Source organism: Eufriesea mexicana, unplaced genomic scaffold, assembly GCF_001483705.2.
Source record: "Eufriesea mexicana isolate 0111107269 unplaced genomic scaffold, ASM148370v2 scaffold4183, whole genome shotgun sequence".
NCBI lineage: Eukaryota > Metazoa > Arthropoda > Insecta > Hymenoptera > Apidae > Eufriesea > Eufriesea mexicana.
Genome location: NW_016912167.1, coordinates 1 through 26,875, shown reverse-complemented (window position 1 = coordinate 26,875; position 26,875 = coordinate 1). Strand labels below are relative to the sequence as shown.

General features: G+C 32.9%; 2 protein-coding genes across 2 annotated transcripts in view; one reads left to right on the top strand and one right to left on the bottom strand.

Annotated features, from left to right (window-relative positions):
- The window catches only part of LOC108551461 (uncharacterized), a 174,157-nt gene extending 165,808 nt beyond the window's left edge, over positions 1-8,349 (top strand). The window contains exon 3 of the mRNA XM_017905632.1: positions 6,846-8,349. Within this exon, the coding sequence (XP_017761121.1) occupies positions 6,846-7,814 (969 nt within the window). The 3' untranslated portion in view covers positions 7,815-8,349. The remainder of the gene's footprint in view (positions 1-6,845) is intronic.
- A 3,547-nt stretch (positions 8,350-11,896) lies between these two features.
- LOC108551460 (ES1 protein homolog, mitochondrial) lies at positions 11,897-15,959 on the bottom strand (the record flags this gene model as incomplete). Its single annotated transcript, XM_017905631.1, has 3 exons — positions 11,897-12,108; positions 12,660-12,823; positions 15,670-15,959. Coding segments are annotated over 3 exons (666 nt in total), but the record flags the coding sequence as incomplete, so codon positions are not given.
- Positions 15,960-26,875: the final 10,916 nt, after the last annotated feature.

Here is a 26,875-nt window from a genome sequence, read left to right as displayed (position 1 = left end):
ATAGTGTACAAATCTATCCTCATAAATAATTTATATCTTCATACACAATTAAAGTTCATAAAAATTTCACGTGTCACAAATGGCCATGAAAATGTCGACATCATTAATCCCTTCCACTCGAGAATTCCATAGAACAGAATTTGATATGCTCTTGTGGATTTTTGCAAGTGTAATAAACAAATTTAACGCATGACATACTATTACTTATTAATGTATCATTCGTTGTACTAATTGTGAGTGCTAAGATTCTTTTCCACATGTTTTATTAACAAAATATTGGTTAGAGTTATTCTTGTCTCCTGAGCTGCGCTGCAATGGCTGCCGGGTAGTACCTCTATTGGCCAGCAGAGGGATACTAGAGTTCACAACCAATTCGTTAGTTCTGCGTTAATTATCAATGATAAAATGGAACTTTGAACGAAAGTTTATTATTCTTGACTTTTGAAAAATTTAAATCTCTAGAATTATGTGTTGGCACTCTTATTTCCAGTAACGAAAGTATATAATATATTCTTTAAATATATATTATATTAATTAAAAGGTGTACAAATAGAAGGATAAATTTTCTTTTATAAAAATGTCATCAAATCATGTAGAATGATTTGATTAATTATTGTAATTAGTGTAAGCTGTGTAAGAAGTACATATATGCAATTTTTTATCTGTCGTTTAATATATTGTTTTAAAATATTCAAATATTAGAAATATATAAAGAGCAAATATGTAAATATATAAATATACGTTTTGATTTCAATTAATATAATAATTAGCAAGAATCTAGCGTTCCTTGGTTTTAATATACCGAGGAACACGAGAGCTCTCTTGCAAAATACTATGGTCTGACAGTGATTAAGTATATGTCGAGCGTTCCAATTTGGCAAACTCCTGCAACATATTTGGTAGGTGAGCCTGCATAAAACGTGATATATAAACAAGGCGTCAGTCCAGGTTCATTACCCAGATATATGCCAACCTGATGATATGTCTAAGTAGTTATTATGTGTATTACAAGATCATATTCTTGTTCCCATTCAGATGAGCCGTTTTATCTCTGTAGTATTTATATTTTCCAGTGATGAAAGTAAAACGTTAACCTGATGGTATCCTTGTGCAAGATGAAGATGTTAAGATGTAATAGTATTACTCGATATATATAGAAATACATAGGGATGAGATGTGTAAAGGATATACCTTTTTCAATTAAAATTTCTTTGTAATTTATATTGTATTATTTTTAATTTGACATAAGAATAATTACTGTACATATGATTTTCACAATGATATTAAGGAATTTACCTAAAAATGCTAGATTATCTCTACCCATTTGATTTTGGTAATTATGGCTTTTTTGATGCTGATGCATTATAATATGAACTTTCTACAGAATGTTCTTAAGTACGAGATAATTCATATTTGATAATCATCGTGTTAAGTAAGATACACGCATAATATTTTTAAAAATTATTCTGTTATTAATATTATTACTATTGTTAATTTATTCCCAACTAAATTATTAAATTTTTGTTTTATTACCCTTCGTCACTAGTTTTATGAGATTTTTGTTAAATGATGGAATCTTTAGAGACGAACCAGTGCACGATGCCTAATCTATGATCAGCTGATTTATTCGTCTTATCCGATCTAGATCTGTTTCTGTTTGAAAATTTGCATATACAAAGGGTATACTTAAATGGGAAACTTGATATACGATTGTTGACAACACAGTTGACGCGATGGTGCTGCTAGAATTAACCATGATCTTGTCAATATCCAATAAATGGCTACCTAGGCGCACAGAGTCAGGCGACATTTTGAACAATATGTATGAGCACAATATGTCAATGTCATACATAATTTCACACAATTTCAGATAAATGATTAGGCAAAAGTGAAGTAGCTTGAATGTGTCATATTATTTGTGATATGTATCAAGACACTTGTCATACCTCGAAAATGAAGACAAATCGACCCATTGTCTACGACATTCTTTACCCGTAATGTACTGCCGGACATTGTCGATTTATAATCGGGCATGCTAAGTATATTGATTGTATACTGTAAATAGTTAAATGCTTGACTGACAATCCGATTGAAATCTAATTTCATTGCGTTTTATTTCGCTTACTGTGTAGATTGTTCATCGTATTATCTATATTCATCAACTTTTGGTATCACAGTAATAATTCCACTATCCCATGTAGAAGTTTAGAAAAGTTTATGGTATTTTAATTTATTGTAAAATTTTTATGATTAGAATTTTTTTATTATATTCTATATAATAAGTAGAACAGACGTTTTAGTACTGAATAGATTAAATTCTATATAATAATGATATAATATATATATAATATTTTTAAAATAGAATTTTACAATAAAGTTAGACTTGTTTAAATTTAAACGACTTCGACATTCTCAATGGAATTTATTTATAAATGATAGAAAATATGTAAAAATATTTACAGAGAAAGACGAATGTTTCCTTAAAACGGAAATGAAATATTATCAGAAACTATTACAACACGGATTTACACAGCTGTACCAACTCTTCGTACTGTATAATCATTGTGTTTACGCTTTTCAATCACTCTACTCCAGTAACCACATCAGCACGCAACTTGCATTTGCTCGACCACTTTCAACCGCTTCATTCGTGCCAGGCAAGCTTAATTACCTTTAACAAACAATAATTAAATAACACGCGAATAAATTCTTAACTAGGCACACGTAAACATGCGATAATTAACGTTAATCGTTCTTATTATCTCAGTGCACAAGCTTCCTGCTAGGTATCTTAATAAAATGCGTTACAAAATTTTTATGTATGTAGGATGGCGAAAACTGGTTTTGAGACACCAAAAACTAACAGAACAACAAGAATAGAATAACACAAACACAAAGCTCATGAAATTAATTTAACTTAGGAAAAGAACAACAAGATAACGAAACGAAAACACGCAAAGACGCACTCTAATTTAACTCTCTTTACAACACCAAGCGACTCACGCTCGTGCTGCTCACAATTAATTTCTAAGGACTCTGTTTTGGTCGTCAAGGACCATGCTTTCACCTTCCCATAGGGACCAAGCAACTTAACACTAGGTTTACGGACGCTATCTGTAACCCTATTTCTACATATTTGACAAATATGTCAAATTGAGAGGTAAAGGAAACCACGTGTCTTTTCTTTAACGATTAGTTTAATTTAAAAACATTTGCAATATTAACAGTCTTAATATATGTTAACTAAATCTGTTACCATCGTATAATTGGAGCAATTCGTAAAATCTGTAAAATTGACGGGTTCCGTAAATCTAGTGTTAACCCTTTGCACTCGAGAGGTACTCTTCAGTCACCATTTGATAAAATTTCAAAGATCGATACTAATTATTATGTCAAATTTAAGATAATGAAACGGTGTGCGAGGTATCGAAATCAAATAGCTCTATGTGTTAATTATTATACGAATTCTTATTTACTGCTCCGAAGAATATCGTCAGCTTTATAGCAGAAAATCTTCGAACTCCTGCTCTTCTTCAGCTAAAAAATCATCGAGTTCAAAGGGTTAATTTTGGTACCCAAAATAACTTTTCCAATTGTTTCTAGAAAATATTGATCGGTTTATAATTTGTTTTTATTGGCAATGGTCGATTCGCGATTTTTTTGCAAATGGTATCCTACATATATATAATCCATAAATCATCTACTTTATCATATAAAAATCAGATCCAATATCTATATTAAATTTAAATAATAATAAAGCGAATACTGTATCATTCCGTAAAAATCAAAGGAAGACGTAAAGTCTTAATTTCATGGGATCACTTAACAATGAAGTACATACACATTTTATAGTTACTATCATTCAATCATTCTTATTATCTCTACTCACATACAATCTTTTCACTTCTTACCTAATACACTAGCTATATATCTCTAAATACTTCTTAATTTATCTACTTCTTCATAAATTATTCAAGTCCGATATCTATGTTATTAAATAAATGAATACTATACTTGAATCAAACGGTAAAATTCACTTGTATGAAACAATCAAAGCCGATGAAAGGCATAAAATTTTAATCCCACGAGACTCTAACAGATGCATAGATCATTTTACATTTATCATTATTCAGTCGTTCTTATTTTCTCCACGTATACATAATCGTTTTACTATCTACCCTAATGCACGAAGCTATAAATCTTCGAATATTCTGTAAATTACTTATTTTATTATAAATTGTCTAAATCTACTTTAAATACAAAAAGTAATAAAATGGATATTATACCATTATCGAGATATAAAAGTTTCACATGCGAAACAATCGAAATCAGAAGAAGTTTTGCACATGTAAATTAAATAAAATGATCATAAAGACATAAGATTTCTGTATTTAAAACAATCAATATTGGAATTTTATTTGCATTGAATAAGAAAAATAAGAGAAAAAGAATAATGAAAGAGTCAAAACTAATATTTTATCATTACCAAGTTGTAAGATTTGCATATATAAAACAACCAAAACTAAAATTTTATTTATATTATTTATATCAAATTTATTTATATTATTTATATTAAATTTAATTATGTTATTTATATTAAATCAAAACCAGAAGAAGTTTTGTGCATGTACATTAAATAAAATGATCATAAGGACATAAGATTTCTGTACTTAAAGCAATCAAGATTGGAATTTTATTTGCATTAAATAAGAAAAATAAGTGAAAAAGAATAATGAAAGAGTCAAAACTAATATTTTATCATTATCAAGTTGTAAAATTCGCATATATAAAATAATAAAAACAGAAATTTTATTTATATTAAATAAAATGAAAATAATAAAAACAGTGGACGAATGAGACAAGTACTCTAGATTTTATTATCTTCAGATTTACCTACATTAAATAGAAGAAAAGAAAACTAAGTGGAAGAATGGAATTAAGTATTACGTGCTACCCAGACATAAAGTTTTTATGAATGAGACAAGCAAAGCCGAAGCAAGGTATAAAATCTTAATCTCACCAGGCCTCCTGACATATGCATAGCCTTTCATACTTCCTATCAATCGTTCAATCGTTCTTACTATCCTCGCATACCCACTCTAACAGACGAAGCTATAAATCTCTGAACAATCCCTAAATTACCACCTTCTCGTAACTATCTCAAACCAGACACCGGCATTAAACAAAAACAGAAAAAAAGAAACAGAAAAAATACAAAACGACTGCAATATCACCAGCGAGAAATAAAATTCCCAAATATGGAACAATCGAATCCAGCGACAGTCGTAAAATCTTAATCCCTCTAATAAATGCATAGACAGCTTTACACTTACCACGGTTCAACCTCCGGCGGCCACTCGTTCTTACATCGTTACACATGTACATCGTGTCGAATTACCATACAATCGTCAAACGCATACCTTCCCTCTCCTTAATGTAAATAGCCGATAATCGTCCAGTAGGTCTGGCTTCTTACTCTCACAATTAACCAGCCTCAAAAGCATAGGCACAGAAACGCGACAGAAAAATTCGTAGGAATACAAAGCGAGCAGATACAATTAAACCGACTCGCAGAGTTTGACCTGGCATATCGGCAACAATGCTTAGGCGTGTCACCAAGGTGGCGCAACTGACTTCCACGACCATCGTCCGCATTAACTTAGACGCGTGCAGCGCTGTCGGCGTCCGCACGTGCGCGTTCCTCCTTCGGTGCACTATAGTCGTATTATCGAACGGCTTAGACCTAGGCGCAGCTGGCATCCACGTCATATGCTCGATACCGACTAGTTTCGCAGCCGGTCGTCGGCACGAAGATGGCTTAAATGTCAAGGCGAAGACACGGTGGTGTTGTCCTAGCAGATAGACCCTCGCCTTTTATGCGATCGGTCAATGAGCCCCGCGAAAGGAACTTCAGCACACGTCATCTTTGCATACCTCGCACCCAGAGTTCGTCCACGAAACATTCGCTATCAATGTACCCTCTTGCTTCGGCTAGATCCTTTGCCTATACTCTGCCAAGTGCGATGGAAATTGGCTGCATTTGCCTTTAACCAATATTTCGGAATTTTACGACTGACTTTCCAATACTTCTCCGGTAGCAAAACTTCTCTCACGTTTTAATCGATACAGTGGTATTTTAAAGCTCGATCCTTTATTGCGAAGAGCTGGACTGTGTCAATGGATGCGTTTGCAAATTACTCCCCGCGTTTTTATCGGGCTCTCGCTTCTGATTTGAATTTAAAGCGTGATCGCTGTGGTTGGTGCTGGTTAACGGTGTTTTGAACTTTCCTGAAGGAGAAAATATACCGAAAGTAATTTGTATACTGAATTACGTGATAGGATTGAGACATCGTTCGCAGGGTTCTCAGCGAAACTTCAAAGTATCCACGACTGATGGCAATTTAATAATTTTGTAATTGCTTCCTAAAAGGAAATGCAATGAAATTTGTGGCAATCTATGCAAAGTCCTCCTACCTTTGTTAACACCGAGCAACCGAGGTAGTTTGACTGTGTTTAATAATTTCATAATGTTTAAAGCAGCTTCCTGATCAATCAGGAATAAATCTTAAAGGCTTTTATTGGCATTATCCTTTCACTTAAGCGTGTCATAAATTCAATCAGCATGTGAACATCGTTGGAAAACAAGTTTTTTTTTTATCAAAATATATTCGTTTTACCGTCGCATTTGACAGAGGTATATATTTCAAGAAATGAAAGTTGACGGATTGAAAATTATACTCCAGCGAATGGAGTTTGCAAAATCTACGAATATAACGTTTTCACCAACGAGCCATCTTTATTCTCACAATCAGTTAACATCGGCAATTTTCCTTTCGATGTTTCAGGACTCCATGGCGTCCGCTTCTGAAGTAGGCGAGGAGTACGAAGACGGTGACGACTCGGACATGTTCATGGAACCAGAGAGTACCGAAACCGAGCAACCAGACAGAGAAGAAACGATAGAAGAAGGTGACGAGAAGGAAACCGAAGGTTACAAAAACGTGACGGAAGAAGCTCCACCTGGGGTAACGGTGACAACAGAAGAGGTAGCAAACAGTACCACTGAGAGGACCAAGTCCAAAGACCAGGAAGCGGAAAATACCAAAGAAGCTGATCAAACGGATGCGCCTGATACGGAAGACAAGAGCCTGGAAACCGATAGTCAAAACTTCTTCCCGTCGTTCGCCGAGCTGTTCGCGAACCACAGGGCTCCTTTCATGGAACAGCAGAGGTACAGACCCAACAGATTCCTGGGATACTTCCAACGCGACCGCAGCAGTGGCTATCAAACAGCTGCCGCTACCGCGAAGGACGTTCATCATCCGCTTCTGGGATCTGGGAACTTCGGCGTGATCCGAGGTGGCACTTACTACCCAGAGGACAAGGAAACCGACGAGTACACCATGGACGATAGCCTGTACAATCCCTACTATCACGGCAATAATCGTGGCCGCACAAATTACTTCAGGAATCCCAAACCGCAGCCTGTCCGCGGCGGCGATTTCTTCGCGAATTTCCGGGATTTCGCTGACATCACGGCTCCACCTAAGTCCAGTTTCTCTCACCTGTCTGTGGTTTACGCGAACAAGAACGGCAGCACCACTGGACGCATCACGGAGCCCAGAAACATCATAGAGACTCTGAGGATGCTAGAGGAGGAGGGACAAACGAGCTCCGAGGTAGCGATGACGACAGAGGAGCCGAGGAAGAAGCAGAGCAAAGGGAAGAGGAAGCTGATGAAGATGAAGCAGAACGAGGAAGACAAAGCCAGGAGATCCCGCATGACAGTCGAGCCTTTGCTGGCTCTCAGTTGAACGTACACCGGGGACCGGAATTGTATGGTAGCGCGGACGCGAACCTCGGGATTTTCTCCCAAACGCGAAATCTGGCCACGAGATCAGAACCAAAGTCTGAAAAGTGTCGTCACATCCTACTTATCGGTGGAGTAGAGTGCTGAAAATGAAAGGAACTATGATCTAAGGGACCCTCGCTCGTTTCTCTGAACGCCCGAGAAGCAACTACCGGCCTGTCTGAATTCTATGGTAAATTTCACGCGTTCAGAGACTGGATTTCATTAATATGAACGTCCGTATTGACGTTAATTTCTACACAAGTGCGTTCCGCTTCGTACTTCGCGATCATTAGCATCAGCGTAAATGCGTTCTGCCTTGGCGTACTTTTCAATCTTCGTTGCAATTGTACCGATCGCGTGGAAGCCAGGCATCTCGCCCAATTATTTAAATTGTTTACGAGAAATGAGCTGTTACTCGCATATCATTTCGCTTCGTAATTCACCGTTTCAGGGGTTCCGAGAAAGCTGTAAGCGTTGGAGTACGAGTTACCGTCGAACCGGGCCGTTAATGATACTCTAGGGACACGGAGCTTACTTGAAAATTGCTTGAAAATTTCCCAAGTCGGTACCAAAATGCTGTCAAGTGAATACCTAGGAATTAGACTGTTTCTATTTTTCATTGAATAATTAATCGTTCGACGAGAAAAACGGTTTTAGGGATCAAGTTTTCGTTTAATGATTAACCCAAATTCGAGAATCTAGGCTGTCGATGACACTATGCACTGCTTGGAGGATGATCTGGAGAAGATATGCAGGTTGGATTTGTTATACTTTGATAGTTATTTGTCAGCCTTAAATCTACCATGATCAAGTGTAAAGTTTGAGTTCTATACCGTCCACTGTCTCCTCCAGGAGGACACCAAAAGAGTGCTGATTGTATAGGACAAAATTATCCAAGTGTAAAATATATAGTACCAATACTATATCATTTAGAACGTTTTCCAAGTGCAAATTGTTAGATATCCAATTAAATATTCTCTATTCCACGTTATTAATTTTAATTCCACTTTCATTTCGCTTCAATTTCTCCTAGTTCTTCTAAGATCCATGTGTACCGTCACTGTTTGTCAAATGGAGCTAAACTCGAAATTTTTATTTAACTGTTCCATTTTAGTTTGAATTTATAAAAATTTAAGTTATCATTTGCGTGATAATTTGATTTGACAGATGTCAAAGCCATGGTATCCTCAAACAAAATTAAGTCCCATGAGCAGACTATTTTTCTTCTATACCGTCTCACAAGTCACCTTGCAAGCAATGCCTAGTGTATACAGTAGTGCCTCTGCATTAGACACAGTTCACGTCACGTCTACTAGACGACTAAATATTCCGAGAATTGCCAGTGTTATTGTTTTGGTTCGCTTGCTCCTTCGCGAGGAGTATTGAGAACAATGATCCAAGATAAAGAGGGAAATACATTTGACCGTTGTTTCCATGACGCGTTTTGCGATAGGTCAGGCATTAGAACATACCAATATATACATTCAATTGAGGCAGTTCTAGGAAATGATGGCGACGACTCTTCATTGAGGAAAAATAAATACATTCGTATAAGGAAGCATTCAAACATTTAGATTTGTAGATTCAACAGCTGAAATATCTACATATGTTAAAACTGACACGTTTAAATAGTATGCTACACGCAATAAGAAATAATTCCTAAAATAATATCAGTAAAATTAGAAAGTAATTCAACGATTTATATGACAATTACAGTACATCTATAGTTACGCGTCGTGGTGGCGCTAGTGAGTTCTGTGTAAAATCGTCTTAAGGTTATCGTAAGCAACAAAAGATGAATTTAAATTATTAAAACTTATTTCTGAATTAATATTGTTTTCAACTAACATTACACTATTATATAATATTGTTTATGCAATACTTTAATTTATTAATACTAGCACTACCAATCCAATCAAAATGACTAGTCTCAGAATTTTCCTTTTTGCGATTATTAAAAACATATACCTGTTTTTAGAAAAATTAACGTTGACTCATATTGAGGTAAAATTATAATTAATATATTTAATTATCTTCATCGTACCATTCAAATTACCATTATCTATACCTACTATGTTCACTTACCTCTTAATGGTCGGTAATTCTTGTACTAATGGAAGACCTTTGTAATGAATATATCATAAATTCTAACATGTAGTCGAATTATTTTCTTATTTTACTGATATACTCTTGACAACTTTGTCTTATTATATAATTCATTATATCAAATATTTCAGTTTAACACATACATATCTCTCTTCGAAATCAACACACTTAAGGTTCGAATACTTTCATGCACGAGTGTGTATCTACACTCGAGGCACTACTGTGGATCATAGTTGAGAAGTAGCATCTGTTCAACTCGATTAAACGTCGAAATGGAAGATACGAGAAGATGCAAGATCGTTCGAATCGTCGATCGATTAGTTTCACAATTTTTGCGAGTATTAGTGGCCATCCAGGCCTGCCAGTGGATCGCGCGAAACTCGTTTACAGGCAATTCACGGACACATTTTAAATTGATTGAATGCACTTGCGCGTGCACTTTCGTCACGCTCGAGTAAGCCTCGGTCCTGTGCGAGTAACTCGTAACACGCTAACGTTAATCTCCGTTCATGGGCCCCACGGTTGGTGCACGCGATCACGCGTGATCATAGCGAGCGTGAAAAGAGAAAATTCGCTATGCGCGTTATCATGGGACACGGAGTGAAAATTTGCAGGGCGTTGATTTGCGTCTGTCTTTTGTAAATAAATTCCACTGCTCTGCCCTCGCGTTTTCTTTAGTGTTTTAGCTAAAGCGGAACCGGACTAACACTTGCGCCTGTCATTCCATGGATATTACCTATATATGTATTTGCTCGTGGACCACGTTTCCGCGTCTAGCTATGTAGTATTCTAAACGAGTAAGATCGATTATAGATAAGTATCTCCTTCTTCTGTCTTCTTCGTTAACCGTGCAGGCCGTCAGGCTGCATCTATTAAATTCACAAAGACTGTTCACCTGTTAATTATCGGCTTGGCGTAGAATTGTTCATTCCTTGTCATAAATTAAACTAATATTTTTCTCATGAAACCATCCAGTTTGTGTTTGGATCTAGACACGTAAGCGACTTCTCTTCAACAGCACCCTTTCACGCGTGTTTTCAACTTCGACCGAGGGAAACGTGCGATCTCGGTCGGTCACGGTAGCTCTCGGTCTGCTAGCTTCGGATCTGATCTGATCCCCGACGAAGATCACGGCGAAGGTTCACCCTGTGCTTCGTAACCTGGACGGGATCACGAAGAGGACAGCCCTCTCGGGAATTCTTCGCTGTAGATTTCGCCGTATTGTTATCACACTTGTTGTTGATTATTTTAAGTGTAGGCATAGCGATTAGACCCACGATCTCGGACCAATGTGTCTCGTGGCGTTTGCTTTGTCGTAAGGGACACGATGAGATGTCGAAATAAAATATATTTTTCATAACTCACGTGCATGTGAAAACCTGCTACGATCATTTCCTGTGATTAATACGCAGATGCCTAGTATCTAAGGTGAGTGAATTACAATGTATGTCGTAGAGCCTAGGTTAAATTATATTAGAAATAATAACAATAATATTAGTAATATTTAATATTGATATTAATAATAACGAATGGTTGAATTAAATTTGTAAGAAAAATAATAATAAGAAAGGACTAAAATAAATTACGTTGATAATAATGAAAATAATATAATAAAGAACGATTAAATTTGATTAAATAGAATAATAATAATAGTAATAATAATAGCCGAGTAAAATAAATTATATTATCAGTAATAAGAATATTATGATAATAACAAATGATTAAATTAAATTGATAATAATTAGTTCAGAAATTAATGCACTTGATAATCACTATATTTCGAGAAATCGACAAATATTTACACTGTCAGGCGAGTGTTGCACATGGAAAAGAGATACGAAATAGAACTTTACGATAGTCACGATATTTATCACTCATTTGAGACTTCTGCATCGGAAAATAAAAGGAGGATGATATCAAAAGGATTAGACATAGTTATTAATTGATGCTTTTCTTCAAGGCAGTGATTAATTTTCCTATGCCAATATGAATATCTGAATAGGATCCAGCTTTGTACATCCAGGCTGGTGTACTAAGAACATTGTACTTCTTACATTTCGTTACTCCTTTCACGTTCTTCAGTTCTACCTTGGCTCCCATGTCTTTGGCCTTTTTGATCGCCTCTGCATGCGGCCAGTCTGTCGCTGGTGCTAAGTATAAAATTATACACAGCGAAATAAATTATAATTTTGCATAGCTCGGTGCAGTTTGATGTAACAATCTTAGCTAAAATTTCGAATAAAAATGATCAAAGTTTTCAAATTTATATTCGGAATATAATAAAGTCGAAGACGTAGAGATTTATGGTTATTGGAGAGGTTACTGGAAAGGTTAAGAAATAAAATAATTTGCGAATTTTTGTATATTTTTCATTTATTGAGTTTCGTATATTAAAATTAAAATAGGATGATGAAAGAACCGATTACTTTTGTATTAAGACTTAAAATTAAAAAATTGTAATCTGCATACATGTTTAAAAATAAATATTTAAAAATATTCAAAAATATTTAGAAATAAGCAAAAATTCACGAATCATTCATTTGTTTCTTAATTACTGACAGTATGTGTACATTTGCTGTAAACTTAAAATTGATGCAATGACGAGTAATAATATGTAGCTAGTTAGTCATTGAAATACGATCACAAAGAAATGAGAGAAATTGGTGAAAAATTGAAAACATAAACGTCTTTGATAACTCACCGTCTTTGCCAAGTGTAATTTTGACACCTTTAAAAACTTTCGCTATAAGCACACTCGCAATGCACATGGAGGCTATTGGTTTTTTCTCACAGTAAAAGTCTTCGATAAGTTTCTCTAAATCAGGAAGTACCGTGCAATTAGCCCCCTTTTCCGCAAAATTGCTCCTTCAAGAAATAGAGTAAACGAGGTAAGTATACGTTAGTAGACTATATAAAAAATTACACATATATTTCAAAATTTTCGATTGACATTTCTTATGTGTAGCATGTATAATCATAATTAATCCAATATTTATCATATCTATTTTATTAATATTCATATGAATAATTTTGAACATCAATATTCTTTCAATGACGAATTGAAATAAATTGTTGAAAAATTGGAAAAGTTGAATATATAATATTAAAAACACGAATCATTTTTTAAACAAAATAAAAAATTACGTAATCATTTTTATTATTATTATATGTATTACTTCTTTGTATTTATGCACATTGAAATTCGGAATTGAAACTTTTAATTAAAATTTCGATTGAAAATTAACTTATTGCTTTCCTTCTGCATGATATCATGCAGAAAGAAAGTTTATTTTCCGATTTTGTGTTTATCACCTTTTCATGATGAGAGAAAACTTAATTAAATGGAAAGTTCAATTAATAGTTTTTAATTGAAGTAACATAATGCTTTTGGTCTTCTTTCTTGTATAGTAGAACGTGAGAAAAGTGAAAAAATTTATTAAAATTTATACTTATGCATATATTTTTTTGCACAGCTGTGTTATAAATACACGTAATACGTGTCATTAATTATGAAAGTGATCTAATTGTAAATCAAAAAACCGGATGAAATTATTTTATCACTTATTTTGAATTACATTCGTTTATATAATAACGAAATAAAATTATTTTTGACAAAATAAATAAAAATTTAATCGTTGCATTGAGTTTGTAGCTTCGACGCAATTACTTTTTTAATTTATAATGTACTTAAAATTTTCTATATTTCGAAACGGAACTTATGTGCCTTACACCATACATAACCACTTTATAACCACTAGTACACAATATGCTTGTATGTAAATGAAACATTTTGTAAATCTTTTTATAAGAAATTATGGCAGTAGTTCGATATTTAACTACTTTATTTATATGTCTGAGAAGATTTAAAAATTTTGTTAATACAGGTTATATTATCCTAATTATACTTGAGACGGTATATTTCTTTATTCCACAAAGGTATAAAATTATTTTTCATCGTGCCAGCAAGCAAACAGAGCAATAAATAAAAGTTTATTTTATCAAAGCACGTATTGTATCATTATCATCCAATTTTAGGTCAGTATAGCATTATGAATTCTTCCAAGTACCCTTGTATATGTATATGTATATGTATTATAATACGTTTATAATAAAGAAGCAGGTTCTGATCGCATTTAAAGCAAGGTCAAAGTACTATGAACATTTATTTTATAGCATTTATATTTGGAAGTGGATGATAAACTTGTAAGCAGGATAATTGCTGGAACAATTATGCGAATTATTTCAGATCATAGTAATTTTACGCCAGCACCATGTTATTTGCCAATATTACAAGATTCGTTATAGTTATTTATGTCACTATCAAAGAAAGAAAGAACAAATCAGTTTCTATTAAATATCATAACGTGTAATTTTGCTGGTATACCTATATTTGTCAAAAACACGAGTAATGAACGTTAATGAACGATTCGCAATGAATAAGTATGGTGACATGACTGCGAAAAGATACAGACGATTTGCATGAACGACAAATGTGATCTTGTATCAATAATCGACGGTTTATTCGATAATATAATATTCTCGAAAACTATATCCCTGTATGCAATAATGTAATCATAGCAATTCTATAATACTCTTGAATTTTTGTTTTAACGTGAAGCTTATTTTTCTAGTTACATGAAAGTTGTAGGTATTAAATTGAATGAATTTGGCATCCGAATGAAATTAATTTAATTACGTATTAAATAAATTGAAGTACATTAAGTAATTGAGAATAAATTAAATTAAATAAAAGATGTAAAAAATTTGTGGTATAGTAGATACAGTCAGTGTTTTATTCCATATTCTTTGATGTTATACTAATTTCCTATATTCATGTTTTTTATTGTCCTAATTCTGTTTTATTGATCTTTTCTAACAAATGTATTCAATTTTAATTTCAATCTTATATATATCAAATAAACGTTATTTGTAAATGAATTTATACTAATCGCAATACTGCACTGTAATGCCCTATATTATTTATAAAAACCACTATAATATTCTGTAGAACCTATACTATTTTTGCTATACTAATTTCCATAATATACTATATACTAATTCTGTAGAATCTATATTTTTTTTTTATACTAATTTCCAGAATATACTATATTTATACTAATTTCCATAATATACTATAAAATTTATCTACATCAATTTATAAAAATCTGTATATCATTCTGTAATACCTATATCATTTCCTGTACTATTCTATTGTATAAAATTTATATTGACTTTTAAATTATACTCATATCCATAATATATTATATCTATGTGTACCAGTTTTCAAACTGTACTGTAATACATATCCACATTAACTTATAAAAATCAATATATTATTCTGTAATAGCCGTACCATTTCCTCTACTGTACTATAATATTTAAAATGATCTGTATCAACGTGTATACTGCTACTGTGACATCTACATAAATCTGTATCGAACTTTGTACTGTAGTATGAGCCGTTCACTGCACAAATTGATTAACTCCACTTTTTGAAAAATCTTAAATATAAAAAGTTATGACTATACCAAGTATTATACTTTGACTCTTAAATTTAAGATTTTTCAAAAAGTAGAGTTAATCAATTTGTGCAGTGAACGGCTCATATAACATCTAATATCAAATCTGTACTATTCTCTACACTGTATTTCAATACTTATACTAATATTACAGATACCAACGAGCTTCAGTGGATTTACACGAATACTAACAACGTCTTGGCCGCCCCAAATCCTCCAGGGATTACTAGCGCCGCGTGCGAGCAAGCTTCGCACTCGCATAACGGCTTTATAGATGATCTAGCCAATCTGGCTGCCTCGACCAGAGCGTTCCTAGATGGACAGCTCGAGTCTGGCTGCTTAGCCAAATGATCGATAGTTTTGCAAATGTCTATATCCGGCGCGTAAAACCGCGGCCTCATATCCTTCTGGCAGATGTGTATCGTCGCTGAAATGGCTTCCGAAATCTCAGTACCGTCGAGGTAACCGCATCCGCACAAAATCTGCAGTGAAAATATTTCAAACAGATGAGTTAAATGCAATAACACGAGTCATTTCCTGCGAGAGAAATTCTCCAGTACAACTTTCATACGCTTATGCAATGAAATATGGATTTCTGTGATGTCACAAGTTTTTTAGTACTTTACAAATATAGAATGATTACGTTTAATTTATAACTCTGTGATTTTAATTAGGTTTCGTACGTTCATGCGATGAGAAATTTTTGCTATATTGGACGGATTTTAATATAAATATAATTGTAGAATAATTATCGATTTAAATATATCTCATCAGCTTATGCGATGGAAAATTTTTACAATATCGTAACTTTCTTCAAATTTTATAAACGTTGAATGATTATTGTTAATTTATGGCTTTACGGTGTTTATTCGATTATGTCGCTTATGCAATGAAAAATTGTTGGAACGTGACAAATTCTTTAATATTTTTGTAAATTTATAATGATTATTGTTAATTCGAGATTTTATCGCTTTAAGTTAAGTATGTTTCATGCGTTTATGTAATAGCCATTTTATAATGTCATTAGAAACTTTTTAATATCTTATAATTATGAATTTTAAGATTTCAGTTTAATTAGATATATTTCATATACCTATGTAATAAAAATTTTTAAATATTTTATAAGTATGAAATGAATATTATTAATTTTTAGTTTTACTTTAATTACATTCCATGTGCTCATGTAATGAACAATTTTTATGGAATCAAATGAGTTTGAATATTTTATAAATTATTATAGTAAGAATTATTAGTAATTTATGGTTATATAATTTTATTTTAATTATATTCCTAGCCTTTGTGCAATAAACAATTTTTATAAAATTAAATAATCCTTTATATTCGGGAAATATAGTATAATTATTGTTAGTCTATAGTATCGTGATTTTAATTCAATTATATGACTATGTATGAAGTGCATTAAATTTATTACAGTCATTTATAATCTACCAGGCCGACAATCAAACATTATTATGATCATACTATATTTAATTTAATTTTGAATGCATACTATAATCAAATATTATGTTACACTGTTTCATATGTAACTTAAGGCAAGGAATTTCTTTTTCCAATTTATGTCGAATAATAAGATATATTTCCCTTGATCCAAACTTCAATCGTATATTTTAAACCGTAGATCGATTTATCGCTTCCTGCATTGCAACTATCTAATATTTATGATTCGGTCACTCAATATTCCAGATTAACCAACAAAATGTACTTTAAAGTAGAAAGTGCTCCCTACCAGGAAATGAATTATAGAAATGGAAAAAACGATTTAGTACTTCATCATTTCAAAAGATTATCTGTTAAATTATGACCATATTTCATTTTTAATTAGCATTGAGCACGTTTAATTTGTCATGCGTGAAAATGAACAGCATGTAACGGCATATAAGTATATTTAATCTTTACTTTCTATTAAAATATATAAATATGCATTTATGGGAGAAAGAAGAATCCCAATTTATACGACATTTGAGTCAGATATATATTTTTATATTTTTATAAATAAATTACTCAGGGTGTGAGTTTCAGTCATTTATTAATATAAATGTATAAATTTAATGATAATAAATTTAAAAAAATACAGTGAAATAATAAAATAATAAAATTAATATTTAATATTAAGATAGTTAAATATTTACAAGTTTTTTATTTTTAACATATAGTTTACTTTATTAGAATATTTTTCAAATATTTTCCGTTCTTTATAAAATATAAATGTTAAAGTAACAAATAATATAAAAATCGTTGACAATTCTTATTCTAATTTCAATTATTTCCATGTAAATATTTTCTACTGATTAATGAACAATAGTATTGAATTTATTTAGCATTCAGCCAAACATTTTTGATTTTAAAACACCATTTATAAGAATGACTAATTTGAGTGCAAAGTAGTGCATTAAGTTTACTAATACAGCATTAAACATTATAAATGAAATTTAATTAATTCAATTAGATTAAAAATAATATTTAACAAATTTTCTCCTATACAAATATTATTAGATTGAAACCTTACCCATGCAATTGGTTACATAAAGTAAAAGTAATAAACCACAGATTAAATAAAAGAAACCTTTTCATATTTTCTAAATATGTATATAACATTCAAATATACTTACAACAGCTACGGACAATGGTTCACAAGTTCTTTCCTGTTCCCTTTTACACTTTTTATAAATAATTTGTGATGTGTGAAAAGTGGACGATAACACGGGTTTAAATACTGAAGACTCATTTTGTAACAATGGTATAATCCGCGAACGTAACATAATACAGAAGTGAATAGTCAATAATAAAAAGTTAAAAATTTATCAAATTCCAATAATGTGTATATTTCACTAATAATTTTAATCAACGAGTTCCTCCATTTTACCAATTTGCGATATTCGTCTGTTTCATTCAAACCAGGACGCCGAAACTATATTTTGACATTGTAAACATTGGTTTTCATACATTTCGATTTGAACTTCCAAAAATTCCCTGCAGATGGCAGTGTCGATCGGAGTTACAACAGGAGTCCTCGTTGCTGCGCGTGCAAACTATTTACCAGTTACACTCGCTCGGTCGGTAAGTTCATTTAGCGGTGGCATGATTTGGTTCTAAACTGCGCTGAGTGAAATGAAAATCGGAGAAAAGCGAAAGAACAGGGTGGAATAATAACGAGGAGGCAAAGAAGAAAGGGCAGGAATGAGGGAAAATTCAAAGGCTCTCCAGTGCTTAAATAAACATCGGCAAGGTAGGCTGAACTTACTTTATGGCCCGTATAACCTTTATTGTGCTCTAGGAGCAATTTTCGCTCAGACTATGAATACAAAACACATTATGGGGAGCGGTGAAGAGATTTAACAACGCCCTGAAAAATAGTGTAGGTAATAATAAATTTTCTGCGGTTTATTAAAATATGTAAGAATCAGAATCTTTTGAGTACAGAATTTAGTGTGGTTTTATAATATCAATATACAAGGTGATAAAAGTTACCAACGTACGAGTGTATCATATTCATAGTGCTTTACGTTAGTTTATACATAACCTCTATCTCATTTTTCTTTTACGACGCGAGTGTGTTTATTTGTTGAATATATGTGCCGTAGTGAAATGAAATTTGGAATTATTAAGGACAAAAGTAACAGTGAACAAATTATGTTATATATTTGTCGTAATTTGATTATTTCCTAAAATTATCGTGACGTCAATCAGGAAAATTAAGGTTATCATGAAATACGAATTGTTAAATACTTTCTAATTCAAATTAAATAGGAGACAATTTATTCAAATAATACAGTAACGGACTAATTATATAAACACTATTTTTCTATAAAATAACAATCTGGAATATATATTCATGTTTGATTAAAATACTAGTATACAATATTTAGTATAATATTTTGTATTATTATAAATTACGTGTCTATATCACAGAAATTATATACGATACACATAAGTTATGTGGTATAGACACGTAATTTATTATAATATAAAATATTATGGTAAATATTATATACTATAAATAATATTAATGGATACTATTAATAGCTATAATTAATAGTGTCAATAATATTAATTATAGGTAATTAATAATCGAAATTATGTACTGCATTATTGTATATATGGGTTGCATTTATTTTGATATATTTATTTTGGGTTGCATTCGTTTACATTACAACGAAATAATGTCATTTTTAGAAAAAGAGGCAATAATTGAACCGCTAGGTCGAATTTATAGCTTTATCGTAATTAATTTTGTTAATTTTCAATGTATTTAAAATACGAAACTTTTAATATCTCGAAACGAAACATATGTATACGACTTAGGCAACTTTCATTATTACTGTCAGAATATATAACCTGTCTTATTCACCACAACTGATCATTTAACCTATCAAATAAATTAGCATACTATATTACAATGAAATTCATCTGACTAAAAAATTTGTGATTTTAATGAAAGGTTATAAATACGTAGAGCATATTTTAGAGAATATTTAGAGCATATTTAGAGATTTCTACAAATTTAGAGAATTCAACATAGAGCAATTGTTAATGGAAGAGAAATTTTTCTAAAGAAGCCAAATAAACCTTCAAACTTTCAATACCTTTTCTAAATATACTAATCTAGTGATAGAGTATTAAAAATTAGGCATTTTTTGTATAAAAAGTGTTAAGAAATCATTAGATATCGTATACCTGGTGATAAATTATTTAACTTCGAACAGTGCACAACATACCTAATACCTTCTTTAATTCATAGATGCAAGTAATCTTTTGGACGTTTACAGACAGACTCATTAATCTAAACTAATCCTCTGAGTAATGATCTTCGTTCCTTTCTCCATCTAATTATTCCAATTACTAGTTACCTAAATAAATACCGACATTACCATAGATCACGGATCTTCACCAAAATATTTTGTCGTATCTTGTACTATTGCCCAATTAGATATAAGGAAACGAAGAAACCACTGAAAATTCAGTCGCTGATTTCATCTGCTTGAAGCTCTGTTACGTGAAAATGAAGACTGTTGCGTGTATAATCTGCTATGGTAATGCAACTCGCGTATTCTCAACTGCTGTAGTTTGGCACAAAACAACATTTGCAACTTCTCACGATACAATTTCTTTCACGTGGGACGCAATAATGGACCAAACAATCTGCTCGTGCAAACTCGATTGAATCTCTCAATCTTCTCATCTTTTGGTTTTTCCCCTCTATCATTGTCACGATTGATGACACGATTAATTTTCATTCTTTAAGAAATACCTCGAGTATCCGACATTAGGTGTCGTTTGACGCTAGTGTCGCAGGACTAACTTGCAGCGATGATGAATGCACTAGGCCTCTGTACGAGATACTATCCGTAGAGTAGGTGTAACGTAAGAGAATTGAACGTATATAGAGTTGGAGCAAAACTAACTTTATTTAGGTTTTGGGATATATATACATATTCTTGCTATCGTATGCTAGGTGGTTTGGAAGGGATTGTATTTCGGAGTTTGGAGCTTTGGTTATCGATCATAGTCTTCGTGTTAGCTGCCGTCACAGGGTTGCATCTTGGACTTTGGAGTTCTATTGGCGACTCATGTGGGCTGTCGTCGCACTAGAGTCGATGTTGAAAGAAATGATGAAGGATGTATATCGTCACTAGGTTGTTCTTGCTCGACGACGATTAGTGACGGACGGCTCTTTGAGAAGATTGTGCTTGACATCGAATAGTAAGCGGACTGTAAGAGTTATCTTGATATCGCGTGTTGTCATATGCCGCGTGCCACTAGGTCTAGCATTCGCGTAGACCCTTGGTAGGGCTGTATGCTCTGTGTTAAAGGGGTTATAACGCAAAGGAATAGTAGTCAGTGGAAATGGTGAAAAACTGTATCGCACACGAAATCGCAATGGGAAAAATCGCACGTCAGCATCGATCCTAAGGCAAACAAGAACAAGGTACTGTAGAGAACCGGATTGACACAGAAGGTATTAGGTTTAACTGATAGGATTTTAGATAGGTTTTATTTATTAACCACAACAGTTTTACTTGATATTCGGTACACACGATGTTTGTTCTATTAATGCTATTGAGAACTTAAACCATAACAGCTCGCACTTCGCGTTCACGCTCATCCTCACGCACACACACTCATACTTGCATACATCCCTAGTCGATAAATGAACAGAGGACGTTACCGACTTACAGTAGAATAAGTATTCGTGTTTCCTCACATTAACCCTTTACACTCCGAGTCATTTTACCTTTCCCGTTAGCTTTTATAATACAATATTTACCAGTCAAGTTGCATTTCATTTTCATCAGTTCTTCTGCCAAAGGTATACTGGTATAATATCTATCAGTAAACACACGGTAACCCTGTGTTTCGAGAATTTTATCTAACAATATTTGATATAAATCCAGCGGAATTCTAGTGCCCCAGCAGTGGCAAAGGAGTGACGGGCTATCTTACAATGCCACCATAGCGGCGACAATAGAGTGCATAAGGGTTAAAATATATTTACATTTATGAATTAAAGTGTGGTAAAGGATCAGATTTATAGAAATTGAACTTTAAACTTCGATTATATTTTATTCTCTTGCGGTACAAGTGTGTGGAGGCTTGACTCTTGTGAGGTGTGTGATACAGACGATAGATTGTCGAAAGAGAATGTGTTCCCTGGAACCCTTCAGCCAGGTTCTTATAGACCCTATGACGACTCATTGCGTCACTCAGTCCTGCTTCGAAAATTGATAATCTTGATGGTTCCTCGAAACAAACATAGATCTCGATGCAGGGTGACGCCATCCAAATAAAGACTTCTCTCACAAAAGCGAAATTAAAATAATACTGCGACTATCGATTACACACGTGTTTCCTTATACAATTCTCCTCATACGACTGTTCTTCGGAGTTCTGTATATTCTATAGCTGTTCCTTAGGGTTTTGTGTGACTAGTCTTCAGAGTTTTACACGATTGTTCTTCGGGGTTTTGTATTATTGTCTCCACTTCTCAATTCGACTCCTTTTATTCCCTTACATGCATTACATACTTACACAACGCTTCCCAAAAATTCCACGTGCACTCTAAGAAGTCATTCGCTTTCTTGTGTAATCTATCGTAAAATTCGCTTGATATGCTCGCTATCCGCGACGACAGTCGCTCAATCCGCTCGCAATCCGCGCCTATTTATTCGACATTCATCCGGAATATTCTCGCTACTACGCTAGTGTTCGCAACACAAGTGGATTAGCCACGCCACAATGTCAGACATCGATACACTGTACCTAAACTCTGGAGCCTGGTCTCACAGCCTGGTACCACGAATCGCGCAATCTCAGTCGATTGTAATTATCAGCCGAAGAGCATCACACCCCCGAGTACCGTTTCCTTCCGCGGTGTCCCTTTTGCTCCCTTTTCCACGAGACGTACGAAAGCTAACGCATAATCTTATGTAAATCCCGCGTTTCCCTTATGCCTGTACGACCCTGCTATATAGGAAAAGCAACTTACGCGGGTCGGTTCTCGGGTTACACACGGAAAGGGATGCTTAGGCGACGGTTCGCCGGTGTGTTGGACCGGCTAGGGCGCGGGGCTTATATGAATGTTAAAATAAGTTTGAAATTGTCGCGGACAAGTTCGGTCCCATGGGATGCAGCCGTCGAGTAATTCCACTGTGCCGGCGGTTTCGGCCCTTCGGCGAGTTTGCGATCAGTCGCGAATTCGCCGCAACTTCCACGCTTCCACGCGTTCACTTCCGTTTCCTCTTGGTGTCCTGTCACTGATCACGCGTCTTTAGGTTCCGTGGATCGAAGGTGATGTAGTTAGGCGGTAAGTGGCTGAGATGTGCTGTAACGATTGCGGGACTGGTGCGAATGGGCTGTTAGAGAGTTTGGCGAGTGGCATTCGTGTTTATGATCCTAATTACTTTACCCTTTTAGTACCTTACAGAGTACGACTCAGCGGGACTTTTGAAAAATGGTTTGAGTCGATGTACCGGCTTTTCATTTTTAGTGCAATTTTTTCTTGTGTCAATTGTTATAAAATCTTTTTTTATTTCATTTTCTATGTAAGAATACATACTTGTTTTAATAGAATGGGAAAAAGAGAACACGAAGGTATATTCATGTTTAAGAGAAATATGCTAATTTTAATAATTATGTCAAAAATCGAATATTTTGAAGGACATTTTTGGGTAGTTCCTGTAAAAAATATAATGCATTTTTAGGGTTAAGCAAAATTAAGGAATATTATTATATTAATCGCTGACATATAAGTGGAACGAAATTTTACGTCAAGTTACCATTATTGATAAGGAGTCAATTTGATGTCACTTTACCATTATTGATAGGCAGTCAATTTGACGTCACGTTACCACTAGTGCTATGGAAATAGTGGTCACTGTTCACCATTCGAAGGTTAAAATAATTTAATTCGAGAATTGAAAGTTACCGAATCTTTTCAGGTGAGAGTATTTACGTTGCTGAATATAATAGAGACAATATATGACAATGGAGTGTAATTAAGTAACATAATGAAGTAATGAAGTAAGTTAATAGTTTTACAGCGCTTAGTAGTCACAGTAGCAGTGTGGTAAATAGTAGTTGGAGCTACAGTTATAGTTATAGTTGCTCTATAGCATTTCATAATCTTTCAAACGTGTACTATAAACGAGTTCTAGTTGCCATTTGTATCACTCTAATTCGAGTAACGAAATGAGAGTCAAGAATAACTGTCATTGTGTATTCATAATATTCATAGAATATTGGGATGGAACAATTTTATATGTTAATATATAAATATTGTTACTAACTTTATGAAACGAAGGTTTCAAATTGCTATTTTCGATGACATAAAAATCTTCAATTGCAAAGAATTAATTTATCAATGAAACGTCAATTTATTAATTTAATTGATCAGTGACTAGTATTAATAATACTTGTTCAAATTCAAAAATAGAATAATAACATATTAATAAACGATACATGAAGAGATAAATAAGCAGATAAAGATGAAAATCGAAAGATAAGAAAATTAAGATTTCGAATTTTCTGTTTCATATTTACGATACAATACAGGGTGTCCCAAAAAAACGTATACACATTTTAATACCTTATTCTTTCTAATTTTCTTTCTTTTTTTCTGTGTTTATAATCACTAAAAGTGTGTATACATTTGTTTGGGACACCCTGTATAATAAAAAGGTGGATAGAATATTTATACGGCAAATTGTTAAAATTTGTAACGATAGATTTTATTACGATGTACTGAGTACAGGAATTTATAGGAAATCACGATAAAAACAATTTAAAGTGTACATATCAGGGTATTAGTTATGGTTTCTGTGGTTACGTGTTCGATTACTTTAATGATCTGCTTTGGAGATCATTAGCTCTGTAATCAGTTTAATATAAAAATGAAGTATTACGTAAATGCTAAAAGTGAAACTTTCTCTGAGAGAAAACCATTTGGATCAATATTGAGGCGAAAAAAGTGGTATATATATATTACCTGATAGATTGGAATTTCTAAGTTCGTCGAAAATGTTCAAATGTTAATGACGTATGATATAACGCGAGTGTAATTAAGGATCTAGCGAAAACGTACACGACACGTTTTAATTCGTTTCAATTAATAATCTAAATATATATTTTCGATGTAAATGAGGAGTGTTTATATTTCTAAAAAAAAAGTTTTCAATTTTTAAATCCTTTTGTAACAAATCATTGATAATTATTTTTATTTTTCATATAATATTTTTCTGACTTCTTACATACGTACGTAATAAATTAGCATAAGTTACAAACTGACGTCATAATTCCTACAATTGTGGTTTTCATTTTATTTGCAGTGAAGTACGTTAATTTATAATTTAATTCCTTTTTCTCCTTTTTTCGTAAATCATTTCATTTTCATTATTTCTTTTCATTAATTACAAATTTTATAAACTAAAGATAAAACAAAATAAATTTTTCTATATGCACGTACTTAATTTATACTACATTACGTACGTAATTTATAATTTAATTCCTCTTTTCCCTTTTTTTTAAAATCATATCATTGATTTAAAATTTTATAAACCAAAGTAAATTAAATTTTTCTAACGTGTAATACAAATCAATTCCAATAACGAAGTAAATAACTATTTAGGAATGTGTTGCACCTAATTAAGCTAATTTTAACTAAATATCATATACATTGATAACGAATACCTAGTTTCTAAGAAATTTTACTGTATAAAATAAAATGTACAAATTTTCAGTAGCTTTCACCTCAATAGTTGGAGTTTTGATGAAAAACATAACTAATCCTATACTTCTTCAACAACGTCCTCGAAACTCCCAAGATTGACTATGGTACAGCTGATCGACTATGATATAATACCAAATCGAGGTCAATATCAAATACCTCCTTTTGATAGGCCTGGTAGTTTAGTATTAATTATTACTCACTAATATCGTGGTAATAACGATAATATCTAATTATCCTAAGCCGTAGGTAATTGTTGTTTATAATTAATGTAGGAAAGGATTAGGTACGGCCCTGAAAGAATGTCAAGAGTGTTTGGGCTTACAAGGAAAGTGCAAATCGTTCGGGTCACCGATTTAGTTGAAATTTTGCAGGTTTGTAGATATCGTCATACAGTTTAAGAAAATATATTGTGGGGGTCCTTCCCCACCATCATTTGATGACAGCTCCACGCAGATATCCTCTGTGGTTGCATAGTTAGAAGGAACGAAAGGAAAAGGAAGAGATGCGTTTAGTCCTGGGCCTGCTAGTGGACTCATCAGAAAGGCTACCCTAGCAGGTCTTGCCTTAGACACTGGGATACTATTGGAAGGTCGAGAAGTTATATATATAAAAACTGGGCGTTTTCCAAGAACTTGCCGGAAATCTGACGGAATTCTTGGCAATGACATCATTCAAATCTAGTTATAGTTCATAAAAATGTATAAATACTCCTATTTCTCATTAATAATAAATTGTTAATAACGTAAATTTATAGTACAAGAATAGAATTAATTCATTGGTTATTACATGAACAATATCATACTAATTTTTAAATGTACCTATAATTTACAAAAGTGTAAAAATTATTACACTTATTTTTAATAACAAATTGCACACAACGTAAATTTACAATACAAGTAGAAAAATTACTAAATTATAGGCTATTACTAGTATGTACAACATATTTGCGTGAAAATGTATCTATAATTAGCAAAAAGTTAATAAATTGCTACATTTATTGTTAATGACAAATATTTTGCAACGTATATTAACGACAAAAGTAAAAAATGTTAATAAATTATTAGCTACTACTTAAACAAACAGCGTATTTGCATTAAAATGTATTCGTAACTTACAAAAGCCAATAAATTAATAAATTTATTGTCAATAGCAAAT